The sequence below is a fragment of the Bufo bufo genome, chromosome 9 (genome assembly GCF_905171765.1).
Source record: "Bufo bufo chromosome 9, aBufBuf1.1, whole genome shotgun sequence".
NCBI classification, from domain to species: Eukaryota; Metazoa; Chordata; class Amphibia; order Anura; family Bufonidae; genus Bufo; species Bufo bufo.
Window position 1 is genome coordinate 217,693,524 of NC_053397.1, and position 27,488 is coordinate 217,721,011.

Sequence of the window (27,488 nt, forward strand, 5' to 3'; positions counted from 1 at the left end):
TGCTGTAGCTTTAGCTCTGCTCAGAATGGGACCCTCTGTTGATTACAAATTGATCAGATACCAATGCCGGGAAGGGGGGCAATGTTTGCCTTATGGACTCCCATATTACCATCACAATGTAGATTTGCACAGTTATTACTGGTCTCTGATCCCGCAGGCGGTGAGTAGGCTTCAGAAAATGAAGCTTCAGAAGTCAATTCGTTCAAACACTGTTTTAATGCTGTCAGAGACCTGTCAACGTACAGCATTAAAATGTATTGCCTCCACGTAGGCCAAATTAGTTTCAACGAAAGTTGTGCAAGACTTCGGTGAATGAATTCCGTATTCATTTTTGCATCTTTAAAAACATTAAAAATTAAGCATCCAAAGTCGGGTTTGGTACAGAGTTACCAGCCAATACCAAACCCCACTTTGGATTCCTATTTCTAAATGTTTTTAAAGATGCAGAAATGAATACCGAAGTCATTCACTGAAGTTATGCGCGGCTTTGGGTGAAATGAAGGTTGGTTCCACGGAGCCAATACATTTTAATGTGTTTGCAGATGATCCAAAGCTCGACCACCAACAGTGAGGCTCAGACCAGTCAGCAGCGAGCGGCTGCTCCGTTCACATCGATCACACGAGCCAAATATAAAGAGTTCACTAGTTCTTTATTGCTTCATATATACAAAAGGAAAAAACAAAATGTTTGCAGGCGGCCAAAGCGAGAACATAAGAAATAAATCACAGCTCAGGGTAGAAAATATCTACAAATCGTCATCGAGATTTAGCTGCTTTTATATAACAATTCAGCCTGAGAAATTTTCAGATCATTTAGGCAAAACTAACCCTTTCAGTGCCAGACTAAATGGCTTACAAAATCAGTTTAACCCACATTGTGCATCTTTGGGTGTGAAGGTGGAGTCGTGTGTGTGCGCGCAAATGTTTTAATAGACCTTCTTCCTCTTGAAGTAGGCATCGCTGTCAGCTGGGGCCTGGCCATAGTGCTCAGAGTATCCAGGGCCGGCGTCTGGGCTGGAGAGAAGGTACGATCTTTTCCCGCTTCCTGTTACCTGCCATTACAAGAACAACAGCATGAAGCGTCAGCAGGCAGCTCACTTTATTGTACAGGTGACGCCTGGAAACAATCTTAACAGGTTGCCGACCTAGGACAAGAATGCTCGTCCTAAGGCGTTAAGTACCGGCCAGTTAAGGCCTCTTGCACACGAACGCAATGCACGAACACCAACCGTGGGGCAGCCGCAGCTGATAACGGACCCATTCACATTAATGGGTCTGCGATCTGCCCGTTCTGCAAAAGGATAGGACATGTTCTATCTTTTTGCGGAACGGAAGTATGGGACGAAACCCCACGGAAGCACTCCGTAGTGGTTCCGTATCTCCAGATTTGCTGACCCATTCAAGTGAATGGGTCCGCATCCGTGATAAGGAATGCCCACGGAACGGCGCCCGGCCACGGAGTGCACACGTCCGTGTGAAAGAGGCCTTAGGACGATCTGCCGCGATCAGAAGCCGGGCCCATGCTGTATCTGCCTGCATCGGTGAAAATACAGATGCCACAGCATACAGGGGGTTTGTGGCAGCGTGTACATCCCCATCGCGTCCGTAACGACCTGTTCTATAAAAATATCACATGAGGTAACCGGTCTGGTGAACACCGTAAAAAAAAAAATGGCTTTTTGGCACAGGTTTTATCACCTTACATCTCAAGAAGTGTAATACCAAGCGATCAAAAAGCAGTATGTACCCAAAAATAAATCCAATCAGTCATCTCATGCCGCACAAAATGAGACCCTACATAAGACAGACTGATTGGATTTATTTTTGGGTACATACTACTTTTTGATTGCTTGGTATTACACTTCTTGAGATGTAAGGTGATCAAAACTGTGCCAAAAAGCCCTTTTTTTTTTTTTTTTAACGGTGTTTACCAGACAGGTTACCTCATGTGATATTTTCATAGAACAGGTCGTTACGGACGCAGCGATACCTAATATGTCTTAACTATATTTTGGTTTTAAACAAATTAGGTATCGCCGCGTCCATAACGACCTGTTCTATAAAAATATCACATGAGGTAACCTGTCTCGTGAACACCGTAAAAAAAAAAAAAGGGCAAGAAAATAAATTGTCACCATACATCACAAAAAGTGTAATACCAAACGATCAAAAAGTAGCATGTACCCCAAAATGGTACCAAACAGTCATCTCATCCCTTAAAAAAAAATAAAAAATGAGACTCTAAGACAATCGCCCTAAAATAAAGATTTGGCTTTCTGAAAATGGAGACATAAAAACAGGATTCTCAAAAATTGTGCGCTCTGCCATGTTCACGTACAGCAGTTAACGACCACATATGGGGTGTTTCTGTAAACTGCAGAATCAGGGTAATAAATATTCAGTTTTATTTGGCTTTTAACCCTTGATGTGTTACAGTAAAAAAAAATTATTAAAATGGAGAATCTGCCAAAAAAGTGAAATTTAAAAATGTAATCTCCTTCTTGTGGAACACCTAAAGGGTTTTGAGCAACTTGAGGGGTGTAGTTTCTACAATGGGGTCATTTATGGGTGATTTCCACTATGTAAGCCCCACAAAGTGACTTTAGAATTGAAGTGGGCCTTAAAAAAGTGGGTTTTGGAAATTCGTAAAAATTTGTTTCTAAAATTCTAAGGGTTATAAGATCCTAAAAAATAAAAACATTTACAGTTTATACGTGCATAACTGGTACAATGTAGCTGATTTGTATAGAGGACCTCACCTAATGTATGGATCATTTTACTACCATGATGATATTGGATTTGTACATGTAACATGTCTTACTTGTTATTTTTCAATAAAACGAGTTAAAAAAAATTACATTTACAAAATGATGCAAACATGAAAGTGGACATATGGGGAATGTAGGCCTCATGCACATGACCGTTGTGTGCTTTGCGGTCCGCAAAATACGGATGGCGTCCGTGTGCGTTCTGCCATTTGCGGAACGGCACGGACAGCCATTGATATAACTGCCTATTTTTGTCTGCAAAAAGGAGAATAGGACAGGTTATATATTTTTTACGGAGCAACGGATAAAAGTGAATTATATAGACTAAAATTTTTCACCATCATGAAGTACAATGTGTCGTGAGAAGACAATCTCAGAATGGCTTGGATAAGGAGTGGTTGATACGCAATCTGGCTGCGGGGGATGTGTACATCCCGAATATGGCTCCTACAAATGGTGTGGGGAAACCAAAGTGACGTAGCACTTGACGCATATAGGACCAATCCACCCTGTCTAAAGCTTTTACTCCGCTATGTGCAGTAGATACCCCCCGTCTGTTGATCAAGATTTACTTGTTTTCTCTGTTTGTGTATCGCAAAATGGATCTACACACCATTGTATTCTCCATAGTGTTCTATGGACTTTAATGTTCATGCTCATATGTTGTCATTTTCACTTTATTAAACCAATAAAAAGACAATTGAAAAGAAAAGAATGGCTTGGATAAGTAAAAGCATTCCGAAGTTATCACCACATAAAGTGACATGTCAAGTTTCCAAAAAACGGCCTGGTCCTTAAGGTGTTAAAGGGGTATTGCCATCTAGAACTAGGGCCCCTGGACTAGAGATAGGATTAACCCCTTATAAACATCCACAGTACATGTACAGCAGATGTCGGGTCTTTAAAGAGAGCGCCCGCTCCACAGCGGAGAAAGTGTCTACGATCGGTGGTGACGTCGACCACATCGTCCAAGAGGGCTATAACCAAGAAGCGTGCGATTCCGGGTCAGGCGCGCTTTCCCCAGGTGGAGATCAGGGAAAGCCCCTGTTCCGATAATGAGCTGCAGCTTGTACTAAGCCAGCAGGTGGCAGCACTTTCAGTACAGAATAAGGGTCCATTCACACGTTGGTATGTGTTTTGCAGATCAGCAAACACCAGTAATGTGCGTTAAAGGGAACCTGTCACCAGGATTTTGGGTATAGAGCTGAGGACATGGGTAGCTAGATGGCCGCTAGCACATCCCCAATATCCAGTCCCCTTAGCTCTCCGTGTTTTTATTGTGTAAAAAAAACGATTTGATACATATGCAAATTAACCTAAAAGAGTCATATCTTACTTGTGTGACCAGAGAAGAGTCATATTTTCAAGCTCTGACTCATCTCAGGTTAATTTGCATATGTATCAAATCGTTTTTTTTACACAATAAAAGCACACAGAGCTATGGGGACTGGGTATTGCAGATATGCTAGCGGCCATCTAGCAACCCATGTCTTCAGCTATGTTCCCAAAATCCCGGTGACAGGTTCCCTTTAAGCATTTTGCGGACCGCACATCGCTGGCACTCATAAAATATGCTTTTTCTTGTCCGCAATTCCAAACAAGAATAGGACATGTTCTATTTTTTTGCGGAACGGAAGTGCGGATCTGCTGATGCGGACAGCACATTCCGGCCCTATTGAAAATGAATGGGACCGCACCTGTTCCGAAAAATTGCGGAACGGATGCGGACCCATTTTGCGGATGTGTGAATGGACCCTAATGGAGCAAATTCCATTATTTCCATGTTATGATTGCAAGTTGTGGCCCACCTGGGGACCAAACAAAAAAAAAACATTATAGGCATCACGGCGTGTGAAAACACCTGTACTATTATAATATTTTTAAAAAGTTTTCCCCATATGTGAATGGTGTAACAGAAAAAAATATGTGCCGATTCGCAATTTTTTTGTTACATTATCCCAAAAAAAAATTGCATAAAGTGATCAAAAATGTCACACACACCCCAACATGGGATTATCAAAGACTACAGATCGTCCCGCAAAAAATGAGCCCCCACATCGCTGTAGACATATTTATAAAAATAAAATAAAAAAAAGTTATGGGTCAGAATATGGTGATGAAAAGGAAAAAAATATATATACATATGTGGCATCAGAGTCATACTGACCTGGCGGAATTGCATTTTTTTTCCAATTTCACCCTGCTTCCCACTACATCCTATGTAATATTAAAATGGTGACATTAGAAATTACAACTTGCCCCCCAAAAAAATAAAACAAACAAAGCTCACATACGGCTATGTGAATGGAAAAATTAAAAAAAGTTATGGCTCTGGGAAGGCAGGGAGTGAAAAAGGAAAACGCTAACAAAAAAAAAAAAAAAGGAAAACCGCCGCATCATCCAGTAATATATTATGACCTATCCTCAGGCTAGGTCATCATTATCAGATCAGCGGGGGTCCGAGTCCCAGCACCCCCACCGATCAACCAGTTTCTGACATTTCTCCCAAGCACAGCGCTGTAGAACGTATAGTGGCTGTTCTTGGTATTGCAGCTCAGCCCCTTTCATTTCTATGGGGCTGAGCTGCAAATAGGCCATGTAATGGATAAATGTGACTTCACATGGCCTAAGAGGCCACGGCGCTCTCAGAGCACTAGCTTCTTCTAACAGCTGATTGGCAGGGGTTCCGGGTGTCGGACCCCACTGATCTTGAGGATAGGTCATCAATGTTTATTACCACATAACCCTTTTTACCTTTTAAAAGAACACTAAGGGAAAAATCCCAGAGAACCCCTTTAAAGGGGGTGTCCGGTATTAGTCATAAAAAAGACAGTGCATTGGATCCTTTCCAGTTCTCCTGCCTGGGCCCGGTTTACCCAGCTGCAGTGGTGACGTCACATCGACAACAGGTGACCACTTGTGTGCACCGTTGATGGACACGTGTTGTCGACGTGATGTCACCGCTGCAGCAGTGAAGAACCCGTCAGGTAAGGATCAACCCCCTAATAGATACAAATTCCCAGTTCTGGAAAAAGATATGTATTTTATGTCAGCCACACTACACGCACCTTTTCTGCAGATGTAACTCCAGGCTGGTACAATGCTTGTGCGCTCGCGTAGTAAGTGGGCGGTGCTTGGACATACGTGCCGTATTCTCCGTAACCCAAAGTGGAAGACGACTACAGACAGACACGAAAGATTAAAGAGGTCGCACAGGATTAGAAAAATATGGCTTTCTTCCACACACTGCTCTACACGTGTCCATGTGATTTTTCTGCTGCTCAGCTCCAGTGGAGTGAAACGGACTGAGCTGCAGAACCAAACAGAACCTGGAGGCAGGTGTGGATCGGACTGAGCCACAGAACCTGGAGGCAGGTGTGGATCGGACTGAGCCGCAGAACCACACAGAACCTGGAGGCAGGTGTGGATCGGACTGAGCCGCAGAACCACACAGAACCTGGAGGCAGGTGTAGATCAGACTGAGCCGCAGAACCACACAGAACCTGGAGGCAGGTGTGGATCGGACTGAGCCGCAGAACCACACAGAACCTGGAGGCAGGTGTGGATCGGACTGAGCCGCAGAACCACACAGAACCTGGAGGCAGGTGTGGATCGGACTGAGCCGCAGAACCACACAGAACCTGGAGGCAGGTGTGGATCGGACTGAGCCGCAGAACCACACAGAACCTGGAGGCAGGTGTAGATCAGACTGAGCCACAGAACCACACAGAACCTGGAGGCAGGTGTAGATCAGACTGAGCCGCAGAACCACACAGAACCTGGAGGCAGGTGTAGATCGGACTGAGCCGCAGAACCTGGAGACAGGTGTGGATCGGACTGAGCCGCAGAACCACACAGAACCAGGAGACAGGTGTAGATCAGACTGAGCCACAGAACCACACAGAACCTGGAGGCAGGTGTGGATCGGACTGAGCCGCAGTACCACACAGAACCTGGAGGCAGGTGTAGATCAGACTGAGCCGCAGAACCACACAGAACCTGGAGGCAGGTGTAGATCGGACTGAGCCGCAGAACCTGGAGACAGGTGTGGATCGGACTGAGCCACAGAACCACACAGAACCTGGAGGCAGGTGTAGATCAGACTGAGCCGCAGTACCACACAGAACCTGGAGGCAGGTGTAGATCGGACTGAGCCGCAGAACCTGGAGACAGGTGTGGATCGGACTGAGCCGCAGTACCACACAGAACCAGGAGACAGGTGTGGATCGGACTGAGCCGCAGAACCACACAGAACCTGGAGACAGGTGTGGATCGGACTGAGCCGCAGAACCACACAGAACCTGGAGGCAGGTGTAGATCAGACTGAGCCGCAGAACCACACAGAACCTGGAGGCAGGTGTAGATCGGACTGAGCCGCAGAACCTGGAGACAGGTGTGGATCGGACTGAGCCGCAGTACCACACAGAACCAGGAGACAGGTGTGGATCGGACTGAGCCGCAGAACCACACAGAACCTGGAGACAGGTGTGGCGCACTTTACAGAAGAAAGCCGCCATGTGTTTTTAGGATGGCCGAGGTACATAGAATGGAAATGCTCTAGACTTCACCTGCCGGCTACTGTTCCTAACACAAAAACATATGTAGGTGTAGATTCTGGCTCCTGTCCACCTACGCTTTCTAAACATAAATGTCTGGATGTGGGGGGAGGGGAGGCCATTCAGCCGCACAGACTCTTTCTGAACACCCACAACAGAAGGTGAATAATTTACCTGCATCTTCTAGATTTAAGACAAATATTTGCAGTACAGCTACATATGAAACCCACACCATCCTCTCCGCATCTGTTCTCCTGCCAATCTGGCATTTATAGCTGGGGAAGAGGAACATGCTGAACCCATGACATAAATTTGGCAGCTCAATATTTTCAGGGGACGGTTCTGGCATCTTTCGGTTCATGGGCGGCTCCCTCTCTTATTAAAACCTAACTCCTCCTGAAATGTAAAGGAAATACTCCGAGAGCAAGAACCTCCATGCCTGCCCTTCCAAATTCTAGCAACTCCTTTATAAACTGTGCACCCACGAAGATTATTCACAAGGGCGTATTTAGCAACCTCATTACCCCAATTACCGGATTTACCAGTACAGTCTGGTGCAGGAATAGTAAAGGCCATCGTCACCTTTGCTGGCATTTATTTTATAGTCTCAATGCATATAAAAACAAAACTCTGCACGCTCAATTAAAAATTAGCTTTTTTTTGTCTACAACTCCGATGCCAACCTGTGCGATTCCATGTTTATAGAATAGGAACAAGCCCCTCGTAGTCCGATCCTGTACTCATCACTCCACTCCCACCTTGATAACCTACAGAGGCAAGGAGTGTAAGACCAGACTACACCCAGGGTTTGTTTGTAGTCTGTAACAATGGAGACACGATCCTGAAAATTCAGTTTATTGCAAAGTTGCTCCGTGTTTCAAATGTCTGCAAAAGTGCCCATACCTTAAAAACAGAAGATGCCTTACTTCATTATAAACACCCTACTGCCCCTACGTTCTACTCGCAGGAGCAAAAGTGCATGATCCGTTTAATAAGCCATATATGAAAGGTCTCTTCTTACCTGGCTGCTGTCCCCGGCAGTATTAGCCTGGGCTCCGCCGTACGTGGAGTACTGGTCATACCACTGCTGCAGGGCCTCCTGGAACACACCACCAGAGAGTCATCATCATTAGACAGTCACCTACCCACAGGAGGGCAGAGAAGCGACTACACGCTTTACCTGAGAGTAATCCCCGCACTGCTGGCCGTAGGTGAAGTAGCCGTCCAGCCCTGGCTGTGCTGCTGCTGTGTCCTGAGAGATTAGTCCGTCCATGCCGTGAGGCTGGAGCGCCCTGATTGTCATTCCTAGTAACAGAGATTGGATAGGCTGTTAATATCTGATGGATGGGGGTCAGACTCAGCTGGTTGAAGGGGCTGCACTGCTCAGACAAATGCTGCAGTCTCCTCATAGTATACCAGGAACAGCGCCATACATCGTATAGTGGCTGTACTTGGTACTGCAACTTAATCTCATCCACTGCAATGGGACTGATGGATGTGATGTCACAGGCCGTGGCACCCAGTTGAGGTGGGAGTGCCAGGAGTCGGACCCCCAACAGTCAGATAATACTAACCTACCCTGATTATAAGTTAGCATTATTTAACCCTTTAATATGTTCAATTCTGATTCTAAGGAGCTCGCGGTCCTCTCTGCACACATTACAATGTTCCGGTGGATACAAATGGCCTGCAATGTACACGACTGTTGACGGATCTTCCAGTCAAAAATCACATTTGTACGATTACTTTACACGTCTCTCAATTATATCAGCAACGTGACGGCAGGAAATTACCAGGAAGCACGCTGGCCAAGTTCAGGTAGGGGTTGGTGCTTAGCCGAATGTCCCGGGGCGGCTCCCCCAGCAGTGACGTCTGACTGGTCGTCTTGTTCTACAACATAAAATGTTGACTTTACAACACTGTAATGAACATTTCATATATCCCTATAGGACAGAGCAGCAAGGTCATTGCATTAATCTCACAAAGAAATCCGGAAACTGAACGTCCACCTTGAAGGGTTTAGGATCAGAATTCTGCCAATTATATACGAATATACAGAGCTCCAAATCTTGGCACAGAAATAACTAAATGATAGAAGCTGGCTCCCTGCGGTCACCACTAGGGGGAGCCTATGAGCTTATAAGAAGTATGCAGTCGGCTCCTTGGCTCCCTCTAGTGGTGGAATTATTTATTTATTTTTTCAATACCGTAAATGCCAAATTACAATTGTTAAATAAGTTCGATCTTGGTTACATCCACAGCAGGGGCTTTCCAGTTTTATATAAAACCTAGAGGGTTATTCCCATTTCAGCAATTTTTGACCAGTATCAGAATACACACAGTCACTTCCACAGGAGTTAAAGGGGGTTTTCTGAGACATTATAACTCATTACCTATCCTCAGGGTGTGTCATCTGTATCCGATCGGTGCGGGTCCGACACCTGGATTACAATGTAGGGAGCGATTTCCAGCAGCTGTAATCTCTGCATAGTGCTAAAGGGCTTGGGTCTCTTATCAAGTGCTGCGACCCTATGGTTCTATACATCATTGGTGGTCTGCACCCATATGCGTCCTATTTAGGTGGTTTTCCCCTTTAAGAGATGCCATTATATGAAAGGGGGTTTCTGAGACTTTAATAGTGATGACCTATCATTTTAAGGATACCCTTTCAATACTTTGCCCGGTCTGCTCCGCTATGTCCCTGACCACGGCCACAACATTCAAACTTTAATCATTGCAGAATGAGAAGTTCTACAACTTCCATTATGCTTTGCGTTTCATTTCCCATTTTCTATACAACTATTTGCTGTCAGTTAGGGCTCATGCACACGACTGTATGCCGTCCGTGAGCAGGCCATATGTCCCGGAGCGGCATACATTGTGTGCACAGGAGCGCACAGCATCATAGATTACTAGGACGCTGTGCGCATCGGGCCGCCCATGGGGCTATTGTCCCGCACTCATAAGATCATATGAGTGCGGGACAATAGTCCCGCGGGCGCCCCGATGCGCACAGCGTCCTAGTAATCTATGATGCTGTACGCTCCCGTGCGCACAATGTATGCCGCTCCGGGACATATGGCCCGCTCACGGACAGTATGTCTCGGAGGGAATACGGTTGTGTGCATGAGGCGTAAATCCTGCACATGGGTCAGCAGAGAAGATTATGCAATTGTATCCGGGCTAGACAAGGCTCTGTGAATTAAATATCTCCTGGACCACAGACCGATACATTGTAACAAAATGTGTAGCTCTGCTGCTGCTGTGTTTGGCTTGACCACTGGGTGGCAGTGTTGTAGCTGTATTGTGCCCCCATTACTTTACCCAGCAGCCACTGGATTAACAACAAACTAGAAAAAAAAATTAAAAAAAGGTCAATGCACATTTCACGAATCCCAATTCCCTGTGTTGGGGGCATACCGGCCATCCCATCTGTGTTGATCCACAGGAACCACACAATGCACTCACACTGAAGGGTTAAATAACACCACAAGGACTGCGAGACCACCAGTAACTGCACTTCTCCTGTGGAATGATTTACATCCCCCATAAGCAGCGTCAATGCACTCGAGACAAGTCTCACCATGTGCAGATGGTCGGCGGTGCTGGTCTGGACGTGCGGTGGGTTCGGTCCTGGCAACAGTGACCCCTCAGATGCCCCCGATGCAGACATCTTGTCCTGGGGTAGCCGGGGCAGAGCAGAGTGCTGATTGTGGTAAAAGGGTAACAAGCCTGGATGTAAAGGAGGAACACAAGTTATAAGAACACGTTCTGCCCCCCGGCAGGACACGTTCTGCTGTCCTGGAGATCAGAGACAGAAATGTGAGAAACACAGAGGAAGAACAGATTAGTGGCCACAGCGCCATCTGATAAAGGCTCTCCGTGTATATACAGGGGACACATTAGCTGGCAGAGGTCCAGGCATACGCATCACATTAATGATGGCCGACCATAATGTGTACGGAGGGCCTCCTAGCTTTCCCTAGAGGGCAGATGTTGGGGAGGTGACAAAGATCAGGCTGTTGGATTTGAGCATGCTCGATCTGGCAGCAATTTAACCCCCTCTGTAAACACACGGCATGCTTGGCCAAGCCCAGTGTGTGTACTGGAGGATGGGAGTAACACCAGTTGGCCGAGGAAACATTTGGCCAACATCTATCCCATCTTATCTATGGTGTATGGCCGGCCTTGGGGTGAACTTGCACACGGCAGATTTCATTCCAACAGCATCATGTGCATGGATTTCTAAATTCAGATTAACGGGGTGGTGGCAGAAATTTTCACAAAGAATCTGCCGCATGTGAACAGAACCTTACAGTTGGACTGTCCAAAGCCATAGAAGCATTTCTCTGTAAACTTGGGGGTTGACGACAGATAATGCCCACCACTCCGCCAGGCTCCTGGATGGTCCGGCTAGAGCCGCGGTGAAGCAATTGCCTCTCCTGCAGCACAGTATAACCAAGTGGATTTGCTGTGCAGGTGTCTAGGAAAGCCGAGTTTGGAAGCAGCCATTATCCGTTGTCACCCAGTTTTCCCATAACAAAAAATGAGGAGCACTAGGCGTGGAGCTGCCTAATTCCTGATACGGCCAAGTTAACCCTTTAATATCTGACCCAGTGCTGTCCATTACTACCCGCACAGTCAAGTCTGCTAATAGGCTGAGAATCTATATTACTTTTTGGCATGTCTCTTTGTGCGGCCTCTGCTGATCCCGTCTGCGCCGTGCCCATCGCGCTCTGTAACATGGAGCCTGGGGCTTCTCCCAGAAGGCCAGGTTTCTGTCACCAAGGAGAACACGTATAAGGTACAAGCCAATACATGGAAGGAGGCTGCAGAGCGCCCCCTAGAGTGTACTCACACTATTATTGGACTGGGAGCTCTTCAGCTGCAGGAGTTGCTGCTGCGCCATCTGCAGATGGGAGAAATTTTGCAGCAGGACGTTACCTGGGAGTCCCGGCTTCTGTGCAACGAGAAAATACATGTCACATATGGACTGAATGTAATATTGGAAGACAGAACCGAGCACTGGACTAAAATCGCCCAACCGGCTGCAGCAAAGATCCCTACACATTGAAGCAAACCCTCAGTGGCAGTAAATTAGTAACACATTTATAAGCATTGACCCGTAAAATGAGCCTTCACATATACCGACCACCTATAACATTATATCCACCTGCCTAACGCCCTCACCTGTTGGGGCCTGTCCTCCACAAGACCTCTGAGGTGTCCTGTGGTATCCGGCACGTTAGCAGCAGATCCTGGAAGTTGCTCGGTGCGGCCTCCATGGATCGGACTTGTTTTCCAGCACATCCCACAGATGACGATTGGATTGAGATCTGGGAATCTGGAGACGTCATCACCTTCATCTCTCTGTCATGTTCCCTATTCCTGTGCCGTGTCTGCAGTGAGGCCGGACATTATCCTGCTAAAAGAGGGCGCTGCCAATAGGGGACACTGCTGCCACGAACAGAAAACTTGTCTGTGCCATGGTTAGGTAGGTGGTACCTCCACATGATGCCAGGACACAAGGTTTGCAGCAGAACATTGCCCGGAGCCTCACACTGCCTCCGCCGGCTTGTCTTCCTCCCATAGTGCACTTGATGCCATCTCCTCCCCAGGTAAGTGACGCACACACACCTGGCCGTCCACATGATGTAACCCGATTCATCAGACCAGGCCGCCTTCTTAGTTTGCTCCATTGTCCAGTTCTGAAGCTCATTGGACCGTTGAGGGAACTTCTGGCAGTGGGCAGGGTCATCATGACTGGTCTGCGGCTACACAGCAAGCTGCAACGTCCCGTGTGTCCGGATACCTTTCCATCATCTTCAGCAGTTTTCTCTGCAGTACCTCTTCTGTGGGATCCGACCCGATGGCCTAGTCTTCTCCCCCACATATTTTAATGAGCCTTGGCTGCCCAGGACCCTGTCGCCCTTCTACGGACCAGCTTTGGACATTAATAACCACTCTCAGATCCTTGCTCATTTTTCCTGCTTCAAATACATCAACTTCAGGAACGGACTCTTCACTTACTGCCCCATATAGCCCACCACTAACATCTTTAACGGTTTCAATGTTATGGCTGACCAGTCTGGCCACTGTCCTAGCTCCCTCGTCACCCAGCTTTCTAGAGGCCCATAGTGTATAACTAGAGAGATCCGCCACTCAGGAGTCTCAGACAGCTGTGCGACAACCTCAGTGGGAGCTGTAAAGATGGCTGCACTGGTTGCCACCCAGCTTTCCCAGATACAGCCATATTTCCAGGTCTGCATGTGCACTATAACTGGCATACCTCCTGTGACCTCAGGCACGCTCGCCTCCTTACCTGGTGGAGCTTGTTGAGCTGTAGAAGTGCTTGGCTGACGGTTGGGTTAACAAAGTGCGGTCGTCCAGAAGAACCTGCGAGACACAGAGAGCTCAGAACACGGCAAGTGACGGGAGGGAAGGCGTCCCAAGGACTGTTAAGGGGCGCTCACCTTGCTTCCCTGACCTTCCGCGATGCGGTGGCTGCAGGAGCATCTGCAGCATGGCGGGGTTATTGAGGCTCTGCATGATCTGAGCAGGGTTCGGCTCTGGAAGCAATCCTTTCCGGTTATTCTGCAGCTGGACACAAGGACAAGTAGTCAGTGACTAATGGGAAGCGTTAGCTAAAGGCTGACATGTTAGTAATAACACATTCTGCTCAGCATGTGGAGTCCATGTGGTTCAGCTGCAGTTTTGCTGCAATGTATCAGAGTAGAATGTGCAAAAGAGATCACCTCAGAGTCGAGAAGAGATCTGTGCTGCTTCTGTGTAAAATCTACATTTATACCTTGTAGCAAACCCTCAGCTGTGTGAGCAGGACAGGCTTGAGCCTCTGAATGTTTCTATTCAAAGACTTTGGTGAGGTAGCAAATCACAACTGAGAAAGTTGCTGAAAACAAGCAGAATCTTTTCCTGGCCTCCCTGAAGGGTCTTCATTTGCTCTTATTAGTCAGCAGACCCCACAGTAGACTGGGAGAGGAGACCCCCAAAAACTTCCCTCATGTAGGTCCATAGGTTTCATACATTGAATACTGCTGATCTCTTACCATTCCCTGCGCTGCTACAAGAGCGGCGAGCACGCTTCTGCCCGGGGACCCTGGGGCGCAGTAGGAGACCTGGATCCTGCCCCCGTTCACAGTCGCCCCGTCCAGCAAGTCTCTCACTTCCTCTGCTTGCTTGGCAGTTTCATACTCCACCACTGCAAAACTTCCAGAATAACCACCTTCTTCCTCGGCCAACTGCAGAGACAGATGAGACATTACAGCTCTTAAAAGGAGGGCACAACACATTGGAGGGGGGCGGATTTATCAAAACGGGTGTAAAGGTGCAAAACTGGCCTAGTTGCCCATAGCAACCAATCAGATTCCACCTTTACACCAGTTTCATAAATCTCCTCCACTGAACTTTAAATTTACAACATTAATGATAATGTTGTCAGCATGCTGAGATCTTAATAAATTCAAGTTATGGAAACACTAAAAGGGGGGATTTATTAAGAGACTTGCACTAGTTTTCTGGGATAAAAATCTTTTCTTCAATGGCAGGCTCCTTGTGGGAGGGGCTTGGCAGTAGAGGCGGGGACTCCTTTGGAACGACAGATTTAATATATTTAACGCCACAAACTGGTGTAAATCATAGCGCAAATCTGCGGCAGGTCACATCTGTGCTCAGGCGGCCAGAAGATGCACCAAACTGTCACATGAAACTCCACTCGCAATAAATTCCCCCATCATATATTACAAAGTTATAGAAATTTCCATTATACAAATAAACATGACTGCTTTCTCCCCAAAAAACGCCACACCTGTCCACAGGGACTGTCTGGTATTGCAGCTTAGATCAATTAAAGGGCATCTGTCAGCAGTTTTGACCCTATGACAATGCTGACCTGTTCCATGTGCACTGAAAGCATCTGTGTTGGTCCCATGTTCATATGTCCCCGAATTGCTGAGAAAAGTAAGTTTTAATATATGCAAATGAGCCTTTGGGAGCAACGAGGGCGTTGCCGTTACACCTAGAGGCTCTGCTCTTTCTGAAACTACCACGCCCTCTCCACTTTGACAGGACCAGGCAGTGAAAACGTCATCACACCCGGACCTGTCAAAGTGCAGAGGACGAGGCACATATGAACATGGGACCAACACAGATGCTTTCAGTGCACATGGAACATTGTCATAGGGTCAAAACTGCTGACAGATGCCCTACAAAGAGAATAGGGTTGAGCTGTAATATCACACACTACCAGAAAATAATGCTGCGATGTTTCTGCAGTAAATCCCTTTAAGATTACTGTGTATCGTCTCTGTATACAATGCTGCCTGTGTCTCTGAAGGCCTAAACTAGCTGAAGGCAAAAAAGGCACCGAGCAACATGGCAGAAGTAATATAGATTTTTACACTCTTCCTGTCACTGCCAAAGGGCGGCCAGGAGGCAGAACACACACTTTATACATTACTGATCCTGAGTTACATCCTGTATTATACTCCAGAGCTGCACTCACTATTCTGCTGGTGCAGTCACTGTGCACATACATTACTTATCCTGTACTGATCCTGAGTTACATCCTGTATTATACTCCAGAGCTGCACTCACTATTCTGCTGGTACAGTCACTGTGTACATACATTACATTACTTATCCTGTATTGAGCCTGAGTTACATCCTGTATTATACTCCAGAGCTGCACTCACTATTCTGCTGGTGCAGTCACTGTGCACATACATTACTTATCCTGTACTGATCCTGAGTTACATCCTGTATTGTACTCCAGAGCTGCACTCACTATTCTGCTGGTGCAGTCACTGTGTACATACATTACTTATTCTGTACTGATCCAGAGTTACATCCTGTATTATACTGCAGAGCTGCACTCACTATTCTGCTGGTGCAGTCACTGTGTACATACATTACATTGCTCCTCTAGGGGGAAGAGGGGGTCCCCTAGTGAGGATCCCCACTATAAAGTCTATATGGATTTACAATTTGTGCCTAATCACTGCAGGATCATGTACTGTGCTCACATTCTTTACCGTATTAAGGATCTCTGCTTGCTGTCAGTGTCGTTTACATTCAGAGACTATTAACTTGTACAGCCCTAATATTCCTCATGCCTGAGTGCGACAATTGTATCTAGTGTAGCAGTTGAAGAGCAGCACTATTTTTTTCTGTCTATTTGATACAATGTATCAGTGCAGGTCACATGTACCACTCCCTCAGCTGTATGCTATGTCAGGTCTATACAGGTTTCCAGCCTCTTGGTGCAATTATAAGGGTTATCCGAGACTAAGAAAAATGCCCAAGGCCTTTACACTGAATCTACTAACCTGGCTCCCCACGCCGCCGCTTCTCTCCATGCGCGGATGAAAACATCCGGTGTCGGGGGGAGCAGCCAATGGCAGATGGCGATGAGGGAGAGCCTCCCTAGCATAGTGGGTGACACTAGGGAGGCTCATCCCCATCCCCACCTGCCATTGGCTGCCCCCCACCCCCACATGTTCATCATATTCATCCGCGCACGGGGAGAAGCAGCTGTGGCCGTGCAGGGACCAGAAGTGTCGCAGGGAGAGAGGTAAGTATATTCAGTGTGAGGGGCCTGGGCATATAGGAGACATTTTTTAGTCTCTGATAACCCCTTTAAGAAGGCTGCCATTCACTGACTGCAAGCAGAAAAATAAAGAAAACTAAGGGTACTTTCACACTAACGTTTTTTCTTTTCCGGCACCGAGTTCAGTCAAAAGGGCTTAATGCCGGAAAAAAACTGATCAGTTTTATCCCCATGCATTCTGAATGGAGAGAAATCCGTTCAGGATGCATCAGGACGTCTTCAGTTCAGTCATTTTGACTGATCAGGAAAAAGATAAAACCGCAGCATGCTACGGTTTTATCGCCGGCGAAAAAAAAATAAAGACTTGCCTGAATTTTTTTTCCATAGGAATGTATTAGTGCCGGATCCAGCATTCAAAATACCGGAATAGCGAATCCGTCCTTCCAGTCTGCGCATGCGCAGACCGAATAAAAAGGTGAAAAAAATAAATGCCGGATCCGTTTTGCCAGATGACACCGGATCCGGCATTTCAATGCAATTTTCTGACCGATCAGGCATTTTTAAGACTGATCAGGATCCTGATCAGTCTTACAAATGCCATCAGGTGGCATACGTTTTTCCGGATCACTCTGCCGCAAGTGTGAAAGTAGCCTTGGTAAATTACAAAGTTGCAGAACTGAAATTCCATTATATTAAAAAACAGATTAAGGAATGAGCAGTGTTTCATCTTTTAACACGGACTACCGTTACACCCATCATCCTCACTACAATGCTGGATTTAGCTTTTTAGCCTACTGTTAGAGAGAAGGGGCTGCAACATTAAAAAGGGGTTATCCCATGAAAAACGTTCTACAGTTTTCAAACCAGCACCTGAATCTGAATTCTTTTGTAATTGCCTGTAATTAAAACTTTTGCCAAGGAGTCAGAAAAGGACACACCCCCTGAGCTGTGATAGGGAGAGCATGGGCACGCCCCCCAAGGTGCAGCAGAAGAGACACTCCCCTTGAGCGGTTAGCTTCATATAGATCTATATCAGCAATGAACGGGGAGATCTCTGGATCCATGTGAGGTGCAGGGCTGGTTCTAGCTTTGTTAGAAAGAGATTGGCATGTCCTATATGATGAATGATGTTCATTTTTTTAGTCATAGGATCACCCCATCAGTTCAGCGGGGACCTGACCCTCAGCTCCCCCACCGATCAGCTGTTGAAGGAGGTCACAGGGTACCGCTTAGGCTACTTTCACACTTGCGTTCAGGGCGGATCCGTCTGGTGTCTGCACAGACGGATCCGCTCCTATAATGCAGACGTTGGGATCCGTTCAGAACGGATCCGTCTGCATTATAGTTCAGAAAAAATTCTAAGTGTGAAAGTTATTCAGACGGATCCGTCCAGACTTTACATTGAAAGTCAATGGGGAACGGATACGTTTGAAATTGCACCATATTGTGTCAACTTCAAACGTATCCGTCCCCATTGACATTGTAAGTCTGGACGGATCCGTTTGGCTCCGCACGGCCAGGCGGACACCCGAACGCTGCAAGCTGCGTTCGGGTGTCCGCCTGCTGAGCGGAACGGAGGCCAAGCGGATCCATCCTGATGCATTCTGAGCGGATCCGCATCCACTCAGAATGCATTGGGGCTCTACGGATCCGTTCGGGGCCGCTTGCGAGAGCCTTCAAACGGAGCTCACAAGCGGAACCTCGAACGCTAGTGTGAAAGTAGCCTTACCTGTACGGAGATCATATAGCAGCAGCTGTGTCGGGTACTTTGCCCTGTGCAAGTTCACTTGAATAGGGCAAAACTGCACTAACCTGCAGCACTGCTATTAAGTAGACCCATGTAAAAAAAAAAATTAAGAGGCTGCAGCCCTTGCACAAGCACCACAGCCCTTGTAAACAGGTGATCTGTGGGGACCCCCACCAATCTCATATTGATGACCTGACCCAAGGATAGTCCATCAGTTTCCTGAACCCAGAGAACCCCCTTAAGTGGAAGCAGCCATGCTATTCCAATTGAGGTGCTGGAGGAATCAGGAAAAATAAAATATCTAGAACGCGAGTGGGATCCACTACCTGGCAGAACGTGGGCTCGTGCAGAGAGGAGAAGATCTCCGTCAGCTCCTCGGTATTGCTGTAGTCTTTAGGAAGTTTGTCGACACATAGGCACTTTGAATGGATGAAATCCGCCGTCAGCTGATTGACGTCTACCCACTGGGCAAAGAGGGTGAACTCCTCCAGCTGTTTGCCGAGCAGTTCCAGCCGGGCCTTGGATGCGGAGTCCTTTTTCATATACTCCACAAAGCCGTAGCCCTTAAAGTGTCCGCTGAGCTCGCTGTAGACCAGGAGGCAGCGCTCAATGCTTCCGTACGTCCGAACCAATTCCTCAAACTCCTGCAGGGTGAGTGAGGGGGGCAGGTTGGCGACACACAGGAGGGCGTCTGTCGGCTGCAGCTGAACCCAAATCTCCTTGTCCCGGAAGAGGCATTTGTGGAACTTGGAAATCGCGTCTTGTGCTTGTTCTCCGTTCGTCAGAGTGATGAAGGCTGAAACGAGAGGACAGAAAGATGCTCAGAGAGGAAGAGACCGCCGACCACATACAGACAGAGCCGCTCACTGGTGACACTGGTGGAGGCTGGAAGCTCGGACCACCACTGGTCTCCACATGAAAGGCTCTATGGAAAGCGGAGACCCTTTGGCGCTGCGCAGATATCTCTGTGACACATTGCCACTGAGGTCTTGGATTTCTAGTGTCCGAGGTCTCAGCAGATTATTCTTCCTGGATTTCAGCAATGTATTCACAACGGGTGAGAAGATTATTCTTCCTGGATATTCCAGTATGGCCGGATATTATACAAGTTGCGGGACTGCGGAGCATTGACAGCTCTGCTATGTCACAGTCGTGCGCTGAGAGATCCCTGCGGTGCCATCATCATCATCTTCATACTTATTACATAACTTTTACGGGCCCTGCACAGTAAACGTCTTAACAGCGCGACTACAAACAGCAGCAATCTATATAATGACAGGAATAGGATCCCTCTGCTCACAGAGATTCCCCGCGCCTGTGGTATTAATGTTACGGTTCAGTATATTGCATTGAACGGCTGGACAGATCATTAGAAGGAAGTGCTTATAAATGACGGCTGCATTCACGTGCAGTCAGGCTGAGCAGTCGCCCTTTATTACGGGCCAGAGCACACAATATGGCAGCCGGGGTCTAATGAATATTTCATCTGCCCACACTCAGCAGAGAGGTAATTTCCCATTATCCTGCAGAACGCGGGTCTGGGAGAGGTCATTAATCGCTGGGTCAGATCTCAAGTTACAATCTGCGTCCTCTAAACCTGATACAGCGAACCCTGGGACTCGCTGAACGCGCCGACGCTGCTTTTCCTGAGCAATTACCGAGGAGAGAACAAACGGGCCGCCAATAACACCTCCAATCAATGAAGGGGGGGGGGCCTCTACACCGAATAATCTGATTGCTGCCCAAAAAGAGCCCCCCAGACAGCAGCACTGAATAATAATGAGTAACACCGGGCTTCTAACAATTCCCTGCAATGCAGCAGCATCTTATCCTACAGCACTGTTCATCCTGAGCGTCCTGGTGCATGGCATCCTGGTTTGCATAAGCAAATGGGTGCAGTTTTGCATAGCATACAGGATGTATAGAAAGCTGACAACACAACTCAGTCACAGTAACTGCTGCAGTACATAAAACGAGCACCTGAATCAGGCATAAACCTGCGGCCTGTGTAACCATCTATAATTTTGGCAGGCTACTCATGGACTAGGAAGCTCAGGATGAACACAATTCCATCCCAGATAGGGGAGCATAGCAGTGCAAGGAATTAAGGGAAGATGAATGGAATACTTTCTATAGGGTCCGATTCACATGAACAGAATTTGGTGGGGGTTCTTCTATGTCAAAAAAAAAAAAAAAAAACAGACATCGGCACGGAATCCTCCTCCCATTGTTTTGAATGGAAGGCCGTGATGCCGCTCCTGTGGCGGCTGTTTATAGCACTGACTCCACCAAGAAAACGGCGGCCTCCCATTGAAAATAATGGGAGACGTATTCCGTGTAGCTGCCGGCAGCTTTTTGGTGTCAAAAGATTTCCCATTGGTAAGCCGAGCTGATGACAGAGAACAGCAGCTCGAGAGGCGCACACTTACCGGTCTTCTTGTTTTTATCCACGTAGCAATACTTGATCTCGTAGTCCTTCAGTAAATCGTGGACATCCTGGAATTAAAAAAAGAACATAGTGTGAAGAAGGCAGCAGAAAACAAGCCCATCTGTGAAGAACAGACGCTGCTGCTGCCGGGACATATGGAGCGCCGGGCGGGTTTAGATTTATATATATAAAACATGTCCTATTCTTGTCATTGTGGACATAATTGTGGACAAGATTAAGCATTTTCTATTAAGTGCCGGCGATGTGCGGTCCGCAAAATGCGGAACGCACATAGCTGATGTCCGCGTTTTGCTATGGAGGGGCTACAGGACACCGCATAGTCCAGGAGGTCCTCTAACCCTGCTGGGAGTAGTGGCTCTACTACTACTACATTCCGTGACTTAAAGGGTTTTCTGAGATTTTTATACTAATGACCTATCCTCTGGATAGGACATCAGTATCTGATCGGTGAGGGTCCGACACCCAGGACCCCGTTGATCAGCTTTTTGAGAAGGCAGCGGTACTGCCGTGAGTGCCGCAGCCTTCTCACAGCTTACCAGGCACAGCGCCGTTCATAGTATAGTGGCTGTGCTTGGTATTGCAGCTCAGCGCCATTCACTTGAATGGGGCTGAGCTGCTCCTAGGCCACGTGACAGATGAACGTGTCGTCACTGGAGCGCCGCTGCCTTCTCAAACAGCTGATAGGCTGGGGTACTGTGTGTCAAGAGAAATTAAGTTTTAATATATGCAAAATGTATTTATTTTATGCACTTATATAGCGCTACTATATTCCGCGGCGCCTTAGAGACATTAGCAACCAACTGTCCCCAATGGGGCTCACAATCTAACGTCCCTATCAGTATGTCTTTGGAGTTGAGCCTCTAGGTGCTACGGGGGCGTTGCTGTTACACCTAGAGGCTCAGCTCTCTCTGCAACTACCAAGCCGTCTGCACTTTGACAGAGGCAGACATGATAACATTTCCACTACCTGAACCCTGTCGAAGTGGAGAGAGCGAGGCAGTTCCTCTAGGTGTAATGGTAACGCCCCCGTTGCTCCTAGATGCTAATTTGCATATAATAAAACATCATCTTTCTCAGCAATGCGGGCACATATGAACATGGGACCAACACAGATGTCTCCAGCTGCCAAGTGCACATGTAGCAGGTCAGCCAGTGTCATACGTACAAAACTGCTGACAGATGCCCTTTAAAGGGTAGACGTGTCCCCCTGCTGTGACCCCCAGTGATCAGCTGTAATCCATGGACAAACAAGTACATTTTCTATTCCCCTTCAGCGCCACCACAGGAGACATGAAACATTACACAGTGCCCATTCTAATCGATAGGTTGTTTAATGTATGGACGTGCAAGATCCTCCAGAGCGAGCGACACTATTTGTAGCCGCTCACTACCCTAAAAGATGAAGGTCCTGAATGGAGGACCCCGCTTCTGACTCTGAATTCTCTAATAGGATATTTGAAAACAGCGGATCTCACCCCTTTAATTGTACGAGGAAACATTTTGCACCCTTATCTAGTTGTCATGGTAGCACGTGGATTGCTGGGAGTTGTAGTTAAGGAGCCGTTGCCTCTCTACACAGGCGATCATGAGACCAAGGAGGCGGCTTAGGAGTCCTACATAAAGATGGATTATTCTCATTACTGGGCCGGACGTCTTATTTCTCCTGAATGAGCCGTCAGCCGGGCAGTGGACCAGAAACAACCACCTCCAGGAGCCGAGCGCCTGACATCCGTCCGGGGAGACTCTCGCTGAAGCTTCCCTGGGGACACAGGGGCCGCGGGACCAGGGTTCACATGTAGGCTACCTTCACACTCGCGTTTTGTGCGGATCCGTCATGGATGGATCCGTTCAGATTATACAACCGTCCGCATTATTTTTAACATAGCCAAGACGGATCCGTTTTCCATTGTGCCAGATTTAGTTTCGTTCAGACGGAAGCGGCGTTTTCGTGTACACCTCCAAAGCGGAATGGAGACTGAACAGAGGCAAACTGATGCATTCTGAGCGGATCCTTTTCCATTCAGAATGATCCGTTTTTGGACCGCTTGTGAGAGCCCTGAACGGATCTCAGAAACGGAAAGCCAAAACGCCAGCGTGAAAGTAGACTTCGCTGTTTTGCATTTGCTCCTTAGCATGCAAACCTGGCTCTTCCATGACCACCGTGCAAACAGAGCAACACAGGATCCTCCCAACACGACATCGGGACAGCGATAAGGCTGGTGAAAGGGAGAAGTTATCACCGCAGACCAATAACCCCAACGGCTGCAGCAGCAGGTAAATGGTTAATAGAAAAGTTTGAACAGGCAGCAGCATCTTCAGAAACCTCAAGGACAAGGACCAAAGGTGAAAAGAGAGGAGCAAAGATCAAAGAGCTCCAGTGAAAACCAGCAGGAAGACATGCCGGATCTGAGGTGCTGCTGACCAACAAGAATATAACTACTATAATACTGCCTTCTACGTCCAAGAATATAACTACTATAATACTGCCTCCTATGTACAAGAATATAACTACTATAATACTGCCTCCTATGTACAAGAATATAGTGCCACCATATAGCGTGATGAGAAGAGGGCACAGTGATGACACCATTATGCTTGCAGTCAGTGAATAGAGCTCAGGTGTTACAACTGCATCATTTAAAGGGAACCTGTCATCAACTTTGTGCTGCCCATACTAACGGCAGTATAAAGTAGAGACAGGCGAGTTGATTTCAGCCGTCGGTCATTTATTAGTTAAAAGTAAGTGGTTGCCGAGAACCGACATCACAACCATTGCAGACTGGGCCTGGAGAAGAGTCCCGGCCTCCTGAGAAGAGTCCTGGTTATTCATGGATTTCTGCTCTCCTGCTAAAGACTGACAGTCTAAGGGTACATTCACACGACCGTGTGTAATCCTTTCCGATTTGCGGTCCGCAAATAACGGAACAGTGTGTTCGCATTTTGCGGATAAATGACTTCCGTATGTCTTCCGTTTTTTACGGTCCGCAAAAAACTGAAGGAAAAAATAAAAGACAGAATTTTTTTTATTAAGGCCTTCAAAAATAAGGAAACGGATCCGCAAAAAACGGATGACATACGGAAACCATTCCGTATGTCATCCGCAATTTGCGGATCCATTGACTTGAATGGTGCTGCGGAAAGATCTGTACGGACAATAGTAGGACATGCTTCATATTTTTGCGGAATAGAAATGCGGACACACGGATGCGGACAACATACTAAATGTTGTCCGCACATTTTATTCACCCATAGGAATGAATGGGTTTTCTTCTATTCCGCAAAATGCGGAAAAAATAACACGGTCGTGTGAATGTACCCTAATACCTAGTTTTCTCCCTCTCTCTCTAGGAGAGAACGGCCAATCATCAGCAGATGGCGGAGAGCAGGAGATTATAATAACCAGGACTCTTCTCAGGTAGATCTGACTCTTCTCAAGGCCTGGGCTGCAATGATTATGATGCTGGTTCTCGGCGACCACTTACCTTTAGCTGATGAGGGACACACCGCTGAGATCAGCATTTCTGTCACTATGTTATACTGCCCTCAGTACGGTCAGCATAAAGGTCCATTCACACGTCCGTTGTTTCTTTCCTGATCTGTTCCGTTTTTTGCGGAACAGATCTGGACCAGTTCTGTACCCATTCATTTTCAATGGGTCCTGAAAAAAATCGGACAGCTCAATGTCAGATTTTTTTTCAGGACCCATGGAAAATGAATGGGTACAGATCTGGTCCAGATCTGTTCCGCAAAAAACGGAACAGATCAGGAAAGAAACAACGGACGTGTGAATGGACCCTAAAGCTGATGACAGGTTCCCTCTAAGGGGGGAGTCCTGAGGTTTGGGAACCTGCACAAAACATTTTCTAATACGTTATGATGACCTGACATCCATAATGATCTTAAAGGGGTTGTTCTTGTTCAGAGCTGAACCCGGACATCCCTCCATTTCCCCCCGGCAGCCCCCCTGACATGTTCATGCTCCGATGCTCTCCTTTGCCCTGCGCTAAATCGCGGCGGGCAAAGGCATTTTTAGGAGTTCCGGTGACAAACCGGGGCTCTCCATGGGGCAGCCAGGAACCCTGGTGACGTCACCGGCACTGATGGGCGGGATTTAGCGCTGCCCTAGCCAGTTAAACGGAGACCTTGCCCTGCGCGATTTAGCATGAGATGCTCCGATGCTAGCCTCAGGGGGGCTGCCTGGGTGAAAATAAGGGCACGTCCGGGTTCAGCTCTGAACCTGGACAACCTCTTTAAAGGACCAGCATTAATGGATAATTACTTTAACTGCAACCTGAGAGCATACAGGCAGACCAAGCATGTGCTGCGGGGCCCCTGGAGAGCTGGGGGCCCAGCCTTGGTTAATCCTGCTGGAAATGACAAACAAGTGGTGGGGTCAGAGGCCATGGAAAGGGCCACACGGACCCCAGAGCTTCAAATTCTGCAATTGTTCTATATACTTTGTCTGAAAGTATATATGGGGGGGGGGGGGGGGGGTCATCTTGTCACTGGGCTGTCCTCCTGTGTCCCTCTGAGGTTGGGGGCCCCATACTGTACACCTGACACCCAGGCTTCATTCTCCCCCCCCTTCCAGGTCCCCTCACCTTTGTCACTTCTACCCCCCCCCCCCAGGTCCCCTCACCTTTGTCACTTCTACCCCCCCCAGGTCCCCTCACCTTTGTCACTTCTACCCCCCCCCCCCAGGTCCCCTCACCTTTGTCACTTCTACCCCCCCCCCAGGTCCCCTCACCTTTGTCACTTCTACCCCCCCCCCCCAGGTCCCCTCCCCTTTGTCACTTCTACCCCCCCCCCCCCGGTCCCCTCACCTTTGTCCCTTCTCCCCCCCCCCCCCAGGTCCCCTCACCTTTGTCACTTCTACCCCCCCCCCCCCAGGTCCCCTCACCTTTGTCACTTCTACCCCCCCCCCCCCCCAGGTCCCCTCACCTTTGTCCCTTCTACCCCCCCCCCCCCCAGGTCCCCTCACCTTTGTCACTTCTCCCCCCCCCCCCCCCAGGTCCCCCCACCTTTGTCACTTCTACCCCCCCCCCCCCCCCCAGGTCCCCTCACCTTTGTCACTTCTACCCCCCCCCCCCCAGTTCCCCTCACCTTTGTCACTTCTACCCCCCCCCCCAGGTCCCCTCACCTTTGTCACTTCTACCCCCCCCAGGTCCCCTCACTTTTCTCTCGACCCCCCCCCCCCCGCCTCCAGGTCCCCTCACTTTTCTCTCGACCCCCCCCCCCGGTCCCCTCACTTTTCCCTCGACCCCCCCCCCCCCCGGTCCCCTCACTTTTCCCTCGACCCCCCCCCCCCCCCCCCTCACTTTTCCCTCGACCCCCCCCCCCCCCCGGTCCCCTCACTTTTCTCTCGACCCCCCCCCCCCCCCCCGGTCCCCTCACTTTTCTCTCGACCCACCCCCCCCCCGTCCCCTCACTTTTCTCTCGACCCCCCCCCCCCCAGGTCCCCTCACTTTTCTCTCGACCCCCCCCCCCGGTCCCCTCACTTTTCCCTCGACCCCCCCCCCCCCCGGTCCCCTCACTTTTCCCTCGACCCCCCCCCCCCCCCCGGTCCCCTCACTTTTCCCTCGACCCCCCCCCCCCGGTCCCCTCACTTTTCCCTCGACCCCCCCCCCCCCCGGTCCCCTCACTTTTCTCTCGACCCCCCCCCCCCCGGTCCCCTCACTTTTCTCTCGCCCCCCCCCCCCCCGGTCCCCTCACTTTTCTCTCGACCCCCCCCCCCCCCCGGTCCCCTCACTTTTCTCTCGACCCACCCCCCCCCCCGTCCCCTCACTTTTCTCTCGACCCCCCTCACTTTTCTCTCGACCCCCCCCCCCTCACTTTTCTCTCGACCCCCCCCCCCCCCCCCCCCCCCCGGCCCCCTCACTTTTCTCTCGACCCCCCCCCCCCCCCCCTTCCAGGTCCCCTCACCTTTCTCTCGACCCCCCCACCTTTGTCACTTCTACCCCCCCACCTTTGTCACTTCTACCCCCCCCTCCCCCCGGCCTCCAGGTCACTTTTTCCCCCCCGGCCTCCTCACCTGGCTGCCGCAGTCTTGCGGGAGGTTCCGGACCAGGATCTTCCTCCGGTTCCGCAGCTCCCGTATGGTGGCGTCCAGCCTCCTCCGGATCTCTGCGGGCTCCAGCTGCAACCACACACCGGCTGCTCCCACGTTACCTCCCGGGGTCTCGGTCTCCTCCTCAGGCCCGTTGCCCCCCCACTCCGGAGAGTTCAGGGGAAGCCCGGTATCCCGCGCCGCCATTTTGCTGAGGCTGGCTCGGTGTGCCTGGCTATGAGGGCGGGGAGGAGCCGAGGAAGTCTCCGCCCACCGCCAACCGCGGCCTCCCCGCTGTCAACAGTCACAGCGGCGGCGGCGGCGGCTCTAGGGCCTCGTGGACATGGACAGCAGCAGC

General features: G+C 48.8%; 2 protein-coding genes across 4 annotated transcripts; both read right to left on the reverse strand.

Annotated features, from left to right (window-relative positions):
- Positions 1 to 631: 631 nt before the first annotated feature.
- RAVER2 (ribonucleoprotein, PTB binding 2) lies at positions 632 to 27,372 on the reverse strand. Of its 2 annotated transcripts, none has more exons than XM_040407531.1 (14): positions 27,116 to 27,372; positions 21,065 to 21,131; positions 18,962 to 19,431; positions 14,392 to 14,580; positions 13,798 to 13,924; positions 13,647 to 13,720; positions 12,183 to 12,284; positions 12,000 to 12,102; positions 10,908 to 11,056; positions 9,118 to 9,214; positions 8,505 to 8,629; positions 8,346 to 8,423; positions 5,837 to 5,947; positions 632 to 1,052 (listed from the first exon to the last, which is right to left on the reverse strand). In XM_040407531.1, exons 1-14 carry the CDS (start codon positions 27,335 to 27,337, stop codon positions 927 to 929), a joined length of 2,040 nt encoding a protein of 679 aa, XP_040263465.1. In that variant the 5' UTR covers positions 27,338 to 27,372; the 3' UTR covers positions 632 to 926. The 2 variants fall into 2 exon arrangements, with proteins under 2 accessions (XP_040263465.1, XP_040263464.1); XM_040407530.1 differs by having other exon boundaries at positions 14,392 to 14,583.
- Positions 5,960 to 8,330, reverse strand: LOC120979024. 2 transcript variants are annotated; one of them, XM_040407533.1, is made up of 5 exons: positions 7,152 to 8,330; positions 6,968 to 7,115; positions 6,712 to 6,803; positions 6,134 to 6,583; positions 5,960 to 6,097 (listed from the first exon to the last, which is right to left on the reverse strand). In XM_040407533.1, the coding sequence occupies exons 1-5, from the start codon at positions 7,283 to 7,285 to the stop codon at positions 5,968 to 5,970; spliced, it is 954 nt and encodes a 317-aa protein (XP_040263467.1). In that variant the 5' UTR covers positions 7,286 to 8,330; the 3' UTR covers positions 5,960 to 5,967. The 2 variants fall into 2 exon arrangements, with proteins under 2 accessions (XP_040263467.1, XP_040263466.1); XM_040407532.1 differs by having other exon boundaries at positions 6,968 to 8,330.
- Positions 27,373 to 27,488: the final 116 nt, after the last annotated feature.

Excerpts from the sequence above, each read along its gene's own strand:
- LOC120979024 (XM_040407532.1), bottom strand. The coding sequence starts at position 7,285 with ATGGCGGCTTTCTTCTGTAAAGTGCGCCACACCTGTCTCCAGGTTCTG. Across the intron at positions 6,584-6,711 it reads CTGCCTCCAGGTTCTGTGTG|GTTCTGCGGCTCAGTCCGAT; the intron begins GTACTGCGGCTC and ends ACCTGTCTCCAG. Across the intron at positions 6,098-6,133 it reads CGATCCACACCTGCCTCCAG|GTTCTGTTTGGTTCTGCAGC; the intron begins GTTCTGTGGCTC and ends ACCTGCCTCCAG.
- RAVER2 (XM_040407530.1), bottom strand. The coding sequence starts at position 27,337 with ATGGCGGCGCGGGATACCGGGCTTCCCCTGAACTCTCCGGAGTGGGGG. Across the intron at positions 9,215-10,907 it reads CCGCCGACCATCTGCACATG|AACAAGACGACCAGTCAGAC; the intron begins GTGAGACTTGTC and ends TTTATGTTGTAG. Across the intron at positions 5,948-8,345 it reads CTGCCGGGGACAGCAGCCAG|TCGTCTTCCACTTTGGGTTA; the intron begins GTAAGAAGAGAC and ends GTCTGTCTGTAG.